Source organism: Trichosurus vulpecula, chromosome 4 (assembly GCF_011100635.1).
Source record: "Trichosurus vulpecula isolate mTriVul1 chromosome 4, mTriVul1.pri, whole genome shotgun sequence".
Taxonomy (NCBI): Eukaryota; Metazoa; Chordata; class Mammalia; order Diprotodontia; family Phalangeridae; genus Trichosurus; species Trichosurus vulpecula.
Genome location: NC_050576.1, coordinates 365,569,039 through 365,584,835, shown reverse-complemented (window position 1 = coordinate 365,584,835; position 15,797 = coordinate 365,569,039). Strand labels below are relative to the sequence as shown.

At 40.1% G+C, this 15,797-nt stretch overlaps 1 protein-coding gene across 1 annotated transcript in view; it reads left to right on the top strand.

Annotated features, from left to right (window-relative positions):
- Positions 1-12,731: 12,731 nt before the first annotated feature.
- Positions 12,732-15,797, top strand: part of DCT (dopachrome tautomerase) — a 41,466-nt gene continuing 38,400 nt past the window's right edge. Inside the window, exon 1 of the mRNA XM_036757369.1 lies at positions 12,732-13,041. Within this exon, the coding sequence (XP_036613264.1) occupies positions 12,732-13,041 (310 nt within the window). The remainder of the gene's footprint in view (positions 13,042-15,797) is intronic.

The following is a 15,797-nucleotide window of genomic DNA, read 5'->3' as shown; positions in this document are numbered from 1 at the left end:
CAATGGGCTTTGGGACAGGAGTTATATTCATTTGGAAAGTTGTAGGGATAGTGAGTGGAGCTATAGAGGAATAACTTAACACACCCTTTTTAGGAGTAATGGCAGGATTGATTTGATTATGGTTTCAGTATTGGAAAAAGGGGGGAAAAGGTATGTGTTTGGTAAGGTGGTAAGAAGATAGTAGGGGAATAAAGTGATGCATGGCTGAAATAGTGGGCCAGGTGAGGCACTTACCAATCAGGGTGGGAATTTCAGATCTAAAAAGATTAAGACTTCTAAGGCATGGTCTCTCATCCTGGTGAAAAGATGGGTCTAAGGAGTAGAAAATAGGAAGCCAAATTTTATTAAGCTCCATTGTAAAAAAAGTAGAGGCCTAGTTTATGGCAAGAGATATCCAGGAAGTATGACTGGGAAATGGAAGTCAGGGTCAGTCACAGAAAGCTCAACCCTACAGACACTATGTATGGAGCTGCCCTGGCTAATCAGTTTAATTTGCATGATCAGGGCTCTAAGGCCCATGGGCTGTTCTTATGCATCAGTACTGTTCCTACCCATCTGTGCCTATTTGAATGCCATGCATCTGTACTGATGGTTGTAGGGCATAGAAAAGAATGATGATCCATATAGCGATCCACATGGGTGAGCACAAATGGACTTACTCTTAAAATATGAAAAAGCAGAGTCCAAGAGGGAGAGTTATCTACAATGAGGCTGAAAAAGATAGGTTGAAGCCAAGTTCTAAAGGGATTTATTTATAAGCCACACAGAGGAGTTTATCTTTGAACCTAGAGGCAATAGGAAACCATCTGAGTTTACAGAGTAGGGGAGTGATATTGTCAGATCTGCACTTAAAGAAAATCATTTTGGAAACTGTGGAGAGAATGGACTGGACTGGGGGGAGACTTAAGGAAGGGAGAACAATTAAAAGTCTATTGCAGAAGTCCAAAAACTGGTAATTAGTGCATCAACGTGGCCTTATGAGAAGAGAGAAGGGGTTGAATGTGAGAGATTATGGTGGTCGAAGGCACAAGATTTGATATCTAAATGGATATGTGGCATGGAGGAGACTGAGAAGCAGAGGATAACACTCAAGTGATGAACCTGGGAGACTGAAAGAAGACTGGTGTTCTTGACAGAAATAGGGAAGTTTGGTAGAGGGAAAATGTTCAGTCTTATGGAAAGTTAGCTGGATTGGGACCTAGGATTAGAACATAGGTCTCCTAATTCAAAACCCTACTAACAGTTGGGGAAGCTAGGTGGCAGAGTGGATAGAGTGCTGGCACTGGAGTCAGGAGGACCTGGGTTCAATTCTGGCCTCAGACACTTATACCAGGCAAGTCACGTAACCCCAATTACCTCACCAAAAAAGCAAAAACAACTTCTCCCCTCACCCAACCTTATTAACAGCATGAGTATAGATCTGACCATGGTAGCCCCTGCTCAATGAACTACAGTGACTCCCTATTACCTAGGATCAAATACACAACCCTCTATTTGGTGTTTAAAGCTTGTTAGAGCCTAGTTTCTTTCTACCTCTTTAATCTTCTTATACTTGACTCCCTTCCAAGCATTCTACTGTCCTGTGGAAGGATGTTAAAAATTCCTTTTTAGTAAAGCTGAAAATGTTAAGAAATATTTTTGTCTAAAGCTATTTCCATACTCTAGGGAAAAATCTCTTGGAAAGATGGGTGATAGGTAAAGGGAAAAAAGCCTTTTCTTTGAAAAATGGTACTCAATCTTTTAGGGAGAGTAACTATATTTTCCACCATTGTCTTCCTCATCCCATCCTGAATTTACCCATCCAAGAGCCATTTTCTCTTTGCCCAACCCTTTGAGGACCCACCTCTCTCCATTGAGAAAAGATTAAGATATTGAGGAAAGGGCCAAAGTCCCTATGTTTACTCCAGGAGTGAGGGGAGTGGTCCAGATGACTTCGTTGCTCCACAATCATCCTAGAATGTTCAACTAAACTGCACTTTTACATATTGTGATCTCTTTCTTGTTAAAGATTCCTATAGATGTTACCAGACACCTCTTCTCTTCTCATCTCATCTCATCTCATATCTCAAACTCTCTTTTTTTCCTCTCCTATCTGCTAGAAATGGTTTGGATATAGGTGAATATTAAATTAAATCAAATTGTTTCTGGCAAGCCAGGCAAAAATCACAGAGTATAGTATTTACATTATTATATTTTCTCTGATGAATGATCTACTTGTAATTCCTAAACAGAACACTCCATTTCTTATCTTTGTGCCTTGATATTAACTGTTCCCCATGCCCAGAATGCTGGGCCTTCTCACTTGGTTCACTTTAGAATTCAGATTAAATCCTATCCTCTATAGGAGGCCTATCCAGATCTCCCCACCTGCTAATGCCTCCCCCTTTCCGACTGCCTTCCATTTATTCAATACATTTCTTGTATCTACCTAGTGACTTACTATTTTGTATCTCTCATTAGAATGTAAGCTTCTTGAGGGCAAGGACTGTTAAATAGCAATAACAATCTATTTAAAATATTTGTTGCTTGAAATGTGTTGCTTGGTACCTGACAACTTAAAATTTCATTCAAGCTCAGAAAAATGACTCCATCAGAAAGTAAGATGATAACTGAACTCATAAATCGATAAGAAAGAAAACACTCACAGTGGTGATGAGGAAATAGTTCATGAAAAGGAATAAAGCATATGATGGAAAAGGAGACAAAATAAAATAATTTAGCAAGAATTGCTAGGCAGAGTAATTCAGAAGGATGAAAAATAAGTAAAGACCTTTCAGAAAGTGTCTTTTACTTTATTAGAATATAAGCTTCCGGAGGGTAATGACTGTTTCCTTCTTTGTTTAAGTATCCCTAGCACCTGTGGAAGTGCCTGGAACTTAGTAGGTGCTTAGAAAAGGCTTATTGATTGATTACTGCGTTACATTTTATACTTCCACACATACAAGGGTAAGCAAAGGATTAAACAACAAACCAGCAAACAGAATACAAAAAGCAAAACATTTGCACCACTGGGAAAAAAAATACCATACTTAGTTTATACCCTTGAAGGTGATTGTTGCTGTTCGGTGGAGTCTGACTCTTCATGACCCTGTGGACCATACTGTTCATGGGGTTTTCTTGGGAAACCTGAAGGTGATAGGATTAAATAAATAGAGTTGTTAAAATGGGATTGCCTGTGAAGCAATTTCTCGGACACAGAGCAGGGGTTCTTAACCTTTTTTGTGCCATGGACTCCTTTGGCAGTCTGGTGAAACCTATGGACCCCTTCTCAGAACAATGTTTTTAAATAATTGAAGGAAATGTTAAATTACAGTTAATGGTTAGAGAAAATGAAGATGTCTGCTCCCTCCAGTTCACAGACCCCTTGCTGCTCTGTGGGGCCCAGGGAAAGAACCCCTGACACACCCCTAAAAGAGAACTAGTCACATTGATTTGAGTTACAATTGGACAAAAGTTGTGAAGAAAGAAGGAAAAATCCTGTATGTTTATATCTGGCAGAAAACAGTAACAAAGAGAACCAAAATCAACTTTTTTTTATGGCAGACACATGTCAAAAATATTTAAGGATGGCCTGGAGAAAACTCTCCCTTTATACTTTCTTTATTCAGACTTAATCTGGAAGAATCACCCTCCAACTGATGCGCTTCTATGAAACAACACCAATGGAAACCCCTGATTATAAGATGTGATCCTGTAGAACCCCAGCTGTGGAGCAGAAAGGAAGCCTAACTTTCACTTAGGATATGACTCAGTCATAGCCCCTTTCAAGTCTCCTTGTCTGCAGATGCTCATGAGTAGAGCAACCCCTAAAGGATTTCAGGAAAAAACAACATATAAGTGCTCTTCTGGGTCAGACCAGCGATCTGCTCAGGAAAGCACAATATTCTGAGTTTGGTGTTGGCAACAAGGTGTATTTGTTTGGTTGTTTAATGAAAAGAGGATAATTGCTTTATAGAGAACTCACTTCACAAGTTGGGAGGTGTACTCTGAACACCACTAACGCCCCTTTTCTAATCCACTATGAAATTTCAGCCAGCAATTTGCTTTCTTTCTCATTAAGAAAGGAATTGGACTTGTGATTTCATTGACATAGGGAATTCCCTGAATGAGGAAACTCCTTGATTCTTCAGCAGGCTGCACTGTAGCTTTCCTCTACCAAGTCCCAGAAATTTCTTAATCCTGGTGCTCCCTCCAGGCTTCCTGCCTTGTGGCTTCTTCCTCTGATTGGATGGTTTTTCCAAGAACTTCCATTTAAAAAGGGCAAGAAGCCAGCCAGTTCTCATTCCTTTCAGATGCCTTTTAAGTATTTCTTCCTCTATCAGAATGTAAGCTTCTTGAAGGCAAGGACTGTCTTTCTTTATGCTTGTATTTCTTGCACATAGTACTTAATAAATGCTTATTTCTTGACTCTCTCTGATAGCATCTCCACTGCAATTTATAGTCTTAGAGAACTCCCATCGAGCACTGACTTGCCCATAGTCACACAGTCAATATGTATTACTGGGGAGACTTCAACCAACCTCTTCTTGTCTCCAATGCCAGCTCTCTTTCCACTAAGTCACACTATCTTATTCTTCTTGAAAATGTTAAAAATATGCAACTTCTTTCCATTGTTCAGGATGTATTTGCTTGTTTGGTTCAGAGATGAACAGGAAGAGAATTGATTCCCCTTCTCCCACATAATGCCGTGCTGCAATACCATGTGTATGGGGCGGGGCGGAGTATAATGTATTAGAAAGAGTATTGCATTTGGATTTGGAGGGCCCGGATTCAAATCCTTGCACTGCGTCTTACTACCTATGTGATCTTCAGCAACTGATTTGACCTACCTGGGACTTAGTTTCCTTATCTGTAAAATAGGCGAGTTGGATTCAGAGACCACTAAGGTCTCATTTAGCTCTAGTATTCCGTTATCCTACTCAGGCCACATATCTTCTTTTCAAGGTAGGGGGAAGGGGAGAAGTTACTTACCCTGCATGTGCCTTTCAATTATCATAGAAATTTTGAAAAGTCTACAAGACTCAACTGAATTTGCCAGCATGAAGAAAACAAGAGATTGAAAATTAGCACCAGAAGGCATAGCAGCAGCATAACTGGCCTAAAATGCTCACCCACAAAACAGAGATAATGAGGATAAAAGTGACGTGAATCTGAAATTTTTAAAAATGTGTTTGATGTTTATCTGGTTGGATAAGAAGGCTTAAGGATAGCCTGTCAAAAATTCATGCCAAAGGAAAGTAAAAATGACACAATTGAAATAATTGAAGCCACACAGCACATTACCAACACTAGATTTCTCTGAAGAACAATTCACACCACCAAGGAAATAAATGCTCTTAGATGTTGAAAGCAAAATCCTTATCAGAATAGATGCCGAGCATTTGGGAAACAATTTGTGGATGTGGAAAAAAATAATCTCCTTTTCCCATGATGTGGTAGATCAAAGAACATCAGTCAGAGAAGTCCAGCAGGGGGCAAAACAAAGAGGAGGATTTTCATACTGAGATATGGTGAAAAAGGAATAAGGTTACTTGCTGAATAGCAAAATAAAGGTATATATATGTTCTCTGGGTTGACAATCAGGGATAGCACTAAGTCATTTATCACATTATTCAAATGCCTAATTTGGCTTCCTGCTTCTCTCCTCCTCCCAAATGCCAGCCCTATTTCCATTTCCCTATGAAGGTAAGCCTGGATGAAGGTGAGTGCCCCATTTTTATTTTTGCTTTTTTGGTCCTAATCTGTGATTTCACTGATGAAGAGAATTTATCATGTGTGGAAACTCCTTGGATTGATGCATATCGATTTATATAAGTCAAGAACAAGGCAGCTAAGCTGAAGCATCCAGCCACCCTGAAGGGGAGACAGGAGGCAGTTCGTACTAGGGAAATCAAACCATTACCACCACCTTGACCACAATCTCCCCTCAGACCATCTTGGAGATTGCTCAGGAACCTAAACCCAAGAGCTGTAGCAATAGCAGTGTCCCCCAAATCATCAGACATGCTCCCAACCTAGACCCCACAATTATCTTTAAGGGGGATTGCAGAAAAGAAGCCCCTCTTCCTCATCACCACCAGTAACAATTGCTGACCAGTTACCATCAACAAAAAGATAAGCATATAAGCCCTAGGAGTAGCAGCACCTAACAGAACACAGATCCTGATTCTATCTCAGCCATTATCTGTGGAGAAAGGCCAGCCATCCACACCATTTGCCAACCAATTGTCACCCACTGGATAGTTAATCTGGTCTAACTGAAGTAGCAAGGCACCCTGAGGGAGAGACAGGAGGGACCATGTACCAGGCAAGTCAACCCACCATTAATTACCACCTTGACCACCATGTCCCCTCAGACCCTAATGGAGTTGGCTCAGTACCCTGAACCCAAGGGCATTGGAACAGCAATACTTTCAGTGCCCTTAACCATCAACCTGTAAGCAACCTCTTTAGAGAAATATCTGCAGGTGCTCCAGCCATATTTGTTGAAGCCTGAATTCTTGTCACTGAAGTCCTTGGCACAGTCAAATTACTAAACACAAGGAACTGATATCCTTTTATCAGTGGAAATGACATTAAAGAAGAGGTACTGCCATCTGTTTTGCCACTGAACCCTAAGGACCACGGGACTTTTCTATCTGATTTGCAATTGGAATCTTCCATATGAGTTGTCTCCCTCATCAGAATATGGGCTCCTTGAGAGCAGGGACTATCTAACTTTTCTATTTGTATCCCCAGTGCTTGGTACATAGTAAGCACTTAATAAATGCTTCATTCATTCATTCATTCATTCATTCCTTTATAATTCATGTTCTTGAAGTAGCCTGAGGACAGGGGAGGTTAAATGACTTGTCTACAGTTGCCTACCTATTGTATATTAGAGGCAGAAATGGGGCCTGGCTCTTCCTGACTCCAAGCACATCTGGCATTTGATATAGTACTTCATGTTGTTTCTCTCTTTTTAGCGAAGTTGGCAAATAATTACAGCCATGTTTTCTGACTGAGATGTCCTTGGCTTAGTTCAGACACCCCAGGTTTCTTCTAACTTTGCTGCTCTTCTTCTGTGATTTCTTTTTAAGTCTTGACTCATCTAGAAATGGTTCCTTGGGGTGACTTTGGCCCCTACTTGCAGCTTCTATTGAAATCTACTTTCTTATGAAAGAGATACCTAGAATTTTAGAATTCCATAGCTGGAAGGGACCAAAGAAATCATCCTACAGAAGAATACAAGCTTCTGGGGTTTTTGTCTTTGTATCCCCAATACCTAACACATAGTCTAACACATGGTATATACCACAATGCTTATTAAATTGAATTGCTTGAATTGATCCCAACCTTTTTCTTAAATATCAGTTCCTACTATGATATAATTGACAAGTGGTCATTCAGCTTCTGCAAAAATTTCTGTTTAGTTAGGAAATTTCTTCTTACATTAAGTTGGAATTCTTCCCTGCCCATTTGCCATAGTTCTACCCTTTATAGTCCTATAACAGCAAGATTTTATATTTTCTGCTGAGAACCTTTTAAAAAGATTCTGATTGTGCCAGGCAAAGTATCCACAGTCCAATAGCCTTCATTTGAAAACTTTCAGGGGAGGGTGATCTCACCAAATCTCAAGGTGATCCATTTCAGTTTGGGCCAGCTTTAATTGTAAAGAAGGTTTTTCTGACATCAACTTCAACATCTACTTCATAAGCTAATCAATGGATCACAGAGACCCAGATAAGAGAAATGCCCCCCAAATCTCCAATCACCACAGACATACTACTCTGCTGCATACCAGAGACTTGTCTGGCTCTGCCCTTTTCTTCCTTGGTCTCTTACTCTACACCTTCAGTTTCATAAAGGATCAATTTCACATATGCTGGAAAGCCTCAAATTGCCTTTTCTACTTAAATATGCAGGCAGAAACCAAAAGACAGCCTTTCCAGAGGTTGAAATGCAGTCATAAAATAGTAATATTTTGAAGGGACCTCACAGATCGTCTAATCCAAATCTCATTTTACATGTAACAAGTACATCAGGAGGAGAGGTAGCATTTTTATGTGGGCCTTTACCAATGGTCAGGACCATGGACAGAGATGGAAGTCAGTCAAACCTGCCCTTACTTGGCAGCTAGGTGACCACACTCCTATTTCCAGTCTTTTCAAGTACCTGATAGTTATAATTTATAGTTATGGTTAAACAATAGTTTAATTAGGTTGGATAAAAGTACAATAAAATGTAAAGCAAAAGATAGGGACCAACATTCTAGTCACATTCTTGGTTCAAATTCCCCAAAGGCAAGAAAAACAGGGTTGGCATCCATTTTTCCCTAAGTCACAGTTTCTTCAGGCCAATTACTAGTTATGCAAATATGATATCTGTTCACAATCTGTCTGTCCTGTCGCTCAGCTGCAGCCAAGTGAAATGGTCCAAACTTCCAATTGTAACTTCTACCTGCATGGAGGTGTGCTTGTTGGGGTCTTCTGCTACTTCCTTCCCCATGCATGAGAAAAGTTTTCTTCATTCTCACTGAAGTCTGTTGGAGGTCTAGTCTCTGAGTTAGGAGTACTTTGATATACTATCCCTTTAAGGACCTTTTCATACAGAGCCCTTGTGTAAAGAAAAATATTTAAACTAACTGTTAAAAGATGCTAGATATTATTACTATTATGAATAAATATGCTGATACCAGAAAGAAGTAGGAAAAACACTTTGGTTTAGTAAAAACTACTAAATTATGTGTATGAAGAAACATTGCTTTCAGATGGGATTGGATCGGTTTTAAATGTAAAATGAGTTCTGGAATAAATATAAAGACTTACATCACCTCATGAAAGATTTAAAATGATGCCTAGTTGTATGTAAGCAGTCTGAAGTGTTAAAAGAACAGGGTAAGAAATTTCATTTATAAAAAAAACAGAAATAAGTAATATTAAGAAACAGTTTTAAGGACACAAAATGATATGGAAAGGCATGTTGAAAACTTAAGAGCTATAGGATATAATGGTTCTTCAGCTCGGTTGCATATAGTCATTTCATTACCAAAGATGATAAAACTAAAAAAGTTTAATCATATAACTATTTGAAGACTAAGGTGTAATTAAATAAAGTCTATTGATTTTATGGGGAGAATCGGAGGGGCAGCTAGGTGGCACAGTGAATAGAGCACCGCGGGCACTGGAGTCAGGAGGACTTGAGTTCAAATCTGGACTCAGACACTTGACACACTTACTAGCTGTGTGACCTTGGGCAAGTCACTTAACCCCAATTGCCCTGCCTTCCCCCTCCAAAAAAAAAGAAAATGGGGAGGGGTTTTTACTTTTAGAATGAAAGGTAAGTCACTGAGAGCCAGAAATCTTATTTAAACCATTAAAGTATATAGAAGACAAGAGAGGAGACAGCTGAAGAACATGACAGAAGAGGAAAGAAACATTAGGAGAGCCAAAAGCAGTTTGCTGGAGCTGTTTGAAGAGATCTCCAGCAAGAGAACTCAGTTGGCGTGAATGTTTTGGCTGCTAGTTCCTTGGCTTTATAAAGACTAAATTTAGCATTATTTAAAGCTGAAGAGAGGTGGAACTTCTCAGAAGTACTTTATTCTTTCTTGTCCCCATGGTTTGAGAGGTAACGACAGAAACGGTAAAGACAGGAAGTGCTGCTGTTTTACTGCCTAAGAAAAGCTAGCTAAACTGGTTTGCTTTGCTAGAGTGAGAACAGAACTTGGTTCTAATTGGGCAAAGCAGTATCTTGCTAAAATAATCCCCAACTGAGCTGATTGGTATAGCCTAGTTTATTTACAGAGATGTATAGATAACATTGTTGGGGTATATGGAGTGGTCACCCCCACTTATAATAACCTCATGCCTCTGACCTGGCCATGTAAAAAGACTTCTATTCATACTGTCACATTAGTTTCCCAGAAAAGGACTACATATTTACACTTAAATTTTGGGGGTCTCGTGAGTAATCCTATTGATGGTAATATTGCATACCCTCTACTTACCAGTCTAGCTCTTTAGCCCCCACAAATGTGTTTCAATTTATGTAAGTAGCCACTCACAACAATGATACTTTTAAATCTTAAAAATAACCATTTACTTAATAAAGCAAAAGAAATTACAAAACACAGGTACTCATATCTTAAAGCAAGTGTCCATGTGACCTAAGTCATCCTCTCCCACTAATGCTCTTAATATCTTTGGGGAAGAGTCGGCATACACCTATAGGAACCTGGCAGGGAAGCATATTAATGAGGAAAAGCCATAACTCACAACACTGGGCTGTAGGCTTTGATTTTATTGGTCTGTTCAGAAATATCTGCACCACACAAAAGCACTTGTTTGCTAACTGCTTATCTGTTGGTCAATAGCACTTTCCAGATGGAAAAATCCTCTTCTTCTCAAATATAGCATCTACAAGCTCTTTCAACTTACACTTACCCTTAAAACGGCATTTAGAAAATGCTACCCCTTCAAGTGACTGATAGTTGCCTTTAAGCAATAGACCTACAAAGCTCATCAGGCTGGCTATTTTTAGGCTATACCAGGGATGGGGAACCTGTGGCATTGAGGCCACATGTGGCCTTTTTGGTCCTCGTTGTGGCCTTTTGACTGAGTACAAGTTTTTAGTGTTTTTTTTTTGTTTTTTTTTGAGCAGGGCAATTGGGGTTAAGTGACTTGCCCAAGGTCACACAGCTAGTACATGTGTCAAATGTCTGAAGCTGGATTTGAACTCAGGTCCTCCTGACTCCAGGGCTGGTGCTCTACTCACTGTGCCACCTAGCTGTCCCCTGAGTCCAAGTTTTATAGAATGTTTAAACATGGACTCAGTCAAAAGGCCACATCCAAGGACCTAGAAGGCCACATATGGTTTTGAGGCCACAGGTTGCTTATGGATGAGGAAACAGAATCTCAGACAAATGAACTGATTTTGCTTAACGATGGAAAGAAAGTTAATCATAGAGCCAGAACTTCAGTCTAACACATATATTTAGCTCTCCACTCCTCATCCAGTACCATTACCAAATTGTGAGGAAGTGTCCACACCTGCTTCGTTACATGATTTTAGTTGCTTTGGTTTCTGGGCCAATAGAAATGCCAAGACTTTTTCCCATATAGCAGGTGTATCTTCTTTACCCAACCTATGTTACCTTCTTACTGTGCTACCATGATATGCATGTGAAAGAAGTCAGAAGAAAGCACTAGGTGAAGTCTAAGGAAGGAGAGTCATTTCTGGCTCTGTGTGTGTGCGTGTGTGTGTGTGTGTGTGTGTGTGTGTGTGGATGGGGAAAGAGAGTGGATCAGAATCAAGGAATGCTTTATAGAGGATAACTTTTGAGTTGATACTTAAAGAGTGGTCAAGTGTCAGGTAAAGATGGGGGAGGGGAGAGCATCTTTGACACAGGGAATGTTTGAAGGAAAGTGCATGGAAGGTCACAGTTTCCAGCGAATGCTGGACATGTGTAGGAGACTACACATCAGCTGCTACAGAGACATCTGAGGAGTTAACAATGAACTGCTCCCAATTCTCTGGCAGGTGGAACATCCTAGTAGCTGATTATCTGCTCTCTCAATACCCTGAAGATGTCCCAGAAGCACAGAGAGGCCATTACGAGTCTAGACAGATGCTTGATAATATTTGATTGCTTGTTTAAATGAAAGTATCAAAAATGTGTTTCAATATCTGTCACTCTCAATCACTCACCGACTTCATTATAACTTTGAAAAAGACAATTTTGAGTTGCCGGTGGTAGATTAAGAGATTCTATTTTACATAAAAGAAAAAGGAGGTGTGCCAATCAGGAGAATAGCATGCTCTTATTCTCTGGGGAAAAGGATCCCTAATCACCGAACAAAGCAGTGCCTTGTGCTGCTGTCCTAAATAAATGTTGCTTTATTTCTGAAGCTGCCTGACCCCCTGTAGTGGTTTTTGGAGACTGTCAGTGAGCAGTCATAAGGACAAATTTTAGTTAACTTGCATGCTTTCCCTTAAGCATCCTTTGACACGGTGCTCACTACATCTATTGACTCCCCAGGAAGCTGGAGGTCACAGCTTGGCCGAGGCACATGAGTTGCAGATAAAGAAGATGTTTTTGCCCCTTGAACCAGGGCCAGCAACTTTACTAACTTCACTGTGCTCTTCCGAGTCATGTGCTCACGATGAAGATTTCTATAATGCTAATCCCACTAATGAGGGCTTCTCCCAGCCATTACATAATCCCCACAAGTCCCAGTGGCTTGGCAAGGCACCCCAGTAAAGAGAGCATGCTTTTTTCCTTTTGAACTGAGTTCAAGATAATTAAAGTCAAGGGCTAGAAAAAGGGAGGGGGACGGTGGTAGAAATACCAGCATAATAAGTAGTATGACTGTAGCGCTTTGTAAATTAACTCAATTAAACAAAGCTTGATTTTTAACGGGGTTAACATGGTGAGAAGTGCAGCCCTCATTAAACCGAGCTGCTAGAGGAATTTCTAATTAAGTCAAAATTGTTTCAGTTGTTTCACACTTAAAGCCACATAAAACAGTGCGTGTGCATATGTATGTGAACATGTGCACATGTGCATATCTTGTGATTTTGCATGTGCTCTTCTAAAAGAAGGAAGGCAAAAAGAAAAAAAGGGGAAGTATGAGAACTGGAAAGAACACAGGGAGAGAGACAGTAATAGAAGGAGGAGAAGCTAAAGGGAGAGAGAGAAACTAAGGGTTTGAGACTCTGTAAGAGAGACAGAGATTTCTCCCGGTTTTGGAGCAATGACCAAACAACAGCAGGCTGGCCTACCACGGTGGGTCACTGTCATTTGCTTGGCCTTCTGTCTCCTCCCTGTGACCTGGGCTCAGTTTCCTCGGACCTGTATGACTGTGGAAAGTCTAGTGTCCAAAGTGTGCTGTCCCCCTCTGGGTGTGGAACCTGCCAATACCTGCGGCATACTAGAAGGCCGAGGACAATGCACAGAGGTGCAGGCAGATAGCAGGCCCTGGAGTGGCCCCTATGTCCTTCGGAACCAGGATGATCGTGAGCAGTGGCCTAGGAAATTCTTCAACCGGACATGCAAGTGTACAGGTGAGAGGCCTGAATGGGTTAGACCTTCGACCGTCATTGTCTACTGTACTCCTCCATCCCCCCCAGATTGGATATGCTCAGGTAGGAGGAGAGCATCTTCATCTAGGAAAAGTGACTTCTTACTAGGGAGGAGATGATCTTGTTATCAGAGAGTAGGGGGCTCAATTTTCAAGTGCTAAGCCTATTTTATTTTCAGTGGCGGACCCACTGGACAACTCTTGCCTGATTCTTTGTTCTTTAGAATGTTTAACAAATAGGTTTTAGGAAGACATGGACACAAAGTCACTTGCTAGCACTTGCTGGGTATTTGACCTTAGGCAAGTCACTTAACTTGTCTGATCCTCAGTTTCCTCCTCTGCAAGATGGAGATAATGATTACTGTAGGACGGCACCTCACAGGATTGTTGTAGGGCTCAAAGGAGATACATGTGAAGCTCTTTGCAAACTTTAAAAAGAGATGTAAATTTCAGCTATTACCAAATAAATGTTAAATGGGGTAAATTGGGCACTCTGACCTCTTGCCAAATGATCATTGGTTTGTGTGTAAGAAGGTGTCAAAAACAAAGCATCAGCAAGGCAGGTACAAGTCTTTTCAAGATTTCCGGGATCTCTCCCTAGGAAATATGTTTGCACTTGTTTAGGAGGGAGTGGAGCTCAGTTATTAGCACAAATGACTAGAATCCAAATATTCTGAATCCTGTCTTTAGCTTGCCTATGTGTTTCTAAAAATATTAACAATTGTTCTAAAATACTAAGTAAAAGCTTCACTATGTGTGATGGCTCAGTTTATTTCATATTTAATTTGTAGGTTGCCTGTACCCTGTAGAGAAAAGGACTAAGTGCTGAAGGCTTTGGGACTTTACCCTGAATTTTAAGGAGTGTCTTACCAAAATGCCCATTTCCCCATTGACTTACAAGAGTTATTTTCGTGTGATTTCCTTGCTAATAGAGTTGCTTCCCTTTTAAATATCCCTTGGTACCTGTTCAATGTGTGGAGCAAGGTAGTAATTTTTATGGCACTGATCCCATCCCATCAATGCTGATGATTATGATGATCACATGATGATGATGATGATGATGGTGACATAGCCAACACAGTATTTTACAATTTTTAAGGTGCTTTACATATATTATCTCTCTTCATCCTTACAACAACTCTTTGAGATAGGCGTTACTGATGAGGAAACTGAGGCAGGGTCACACAGCTAGTAAATGTCTGAGGCAGGTCTTCCTGACTCCAAGTCTGGTACTCTATCCATAACAGCACCTTACCACAAGTAGAACTCTGTTTAACTGTTTTAATTTTTTCTTGGGATACAGAGAGCCATCTAAGACATGAGCTCTTCAACCCCAGATTTGAAATTGGCACCTAAATGTTTTCCATTGTCTTTGCTTTCCCTCTGTCTTGTCTCTCAGTTTATTCTTCAATATGAAATCCAGCTTTACTCTAGCATTAAAAAAATAAATCCCTATGACTTTTCCAAGTTTTCTCAAGTTCCCTTCAATAGAGCTCCCCTCCAGTTTTCATCCCCTATGTACAACAGTGATAAACACACGAAAGCTGGAGTCACGTTTGAAATGCGTAAAACACAAGAGCTAACTTCAGAAAAGCACTTGGATGGCATTCTTAGGGCAATTGGCTTCTTTTGAGTGTAGGAGGATTACCAGAAGATTGTTGTAAGTACCGTGCAGTTGGCTCATGAATGTGATTAATTTTATGTTTTCACCAAGTGAATGTTTATTTTCTCCTTTGTAGTCTGTCTGTATAACAGTCATTTCCCTGATTCCTCCAGTTGCTAATGCTCAGTTTCAAATTGCCTTGTATTCAATTACCTGAGTACATGGAGCTCCCAGTGGGATATGAGCCCCTTGAGGGCAGGGACTATTTAGTGTTTGTTCTCAGTGCCTAGCATAGTGCCTTACACGTGGCAGATGCTTATTAAATGTTTATATGTGTTGAACTTCAGTCAAATTGTTAATTTTCTGATAAAACAAAAGTATTGAAGTCCTTAATATACTTCTAGATGTTTAGCTGTATTATTTACGTTAATAAAGTATGCTAAATATTTATTTCTATTTCCTGAAAAGTTCCTGTATTTTACATGGTAAACATTGTATTCTTAGTTCTCACAGCATTTCATCACATTAGCAACAGGTAGAATTATGGTTCCTGTGATACAAATGAAGCATGCAGACACAAATAATGGTGTCATTTGGCTAAATTCTAAGTACTTGCAACCAAAAAACATTTAAGGTAATGACTTTTAACTCTCAAAAACCTGCAAAGGTTAAGAATTTTTGTATTTTTGTTGTAAACAATATGATTAACATGTAGGTTTGCCAAAGTTGGAGGTGAGAGCTAGGCATGAGCACCTCTGTGAGAGAAATAGCCACAACGCAGGGGTCTATGGTAAATTTCTAATTAGCAATTATACCTTATCTTTTTGCTGTGGCTAGTAACATGTTTCTCACATGGTCAAGGATGGGTAGGGTGGAAAGGTGTAGAGTGGTATATAACATAGAACAAATAGTTTTAACTTCTACATGGTATTTTTGATTACCAGCCTCATTTGTTTTATCAGTCAAGGTTTTGGGAAGTCCCATGCTCACCCTGGCAGGAGAACTCCAGAAGAAACATTGAAGAAGTACCAAGCTTAATTTGATTCTCAGTAGGTGGCCTTCTATTACCTAATGCCACCTCTTTTAAGTGACTATACTTGCCTTGTTATTCTAAAGAAGTGTGGTCAGAGTGTCTT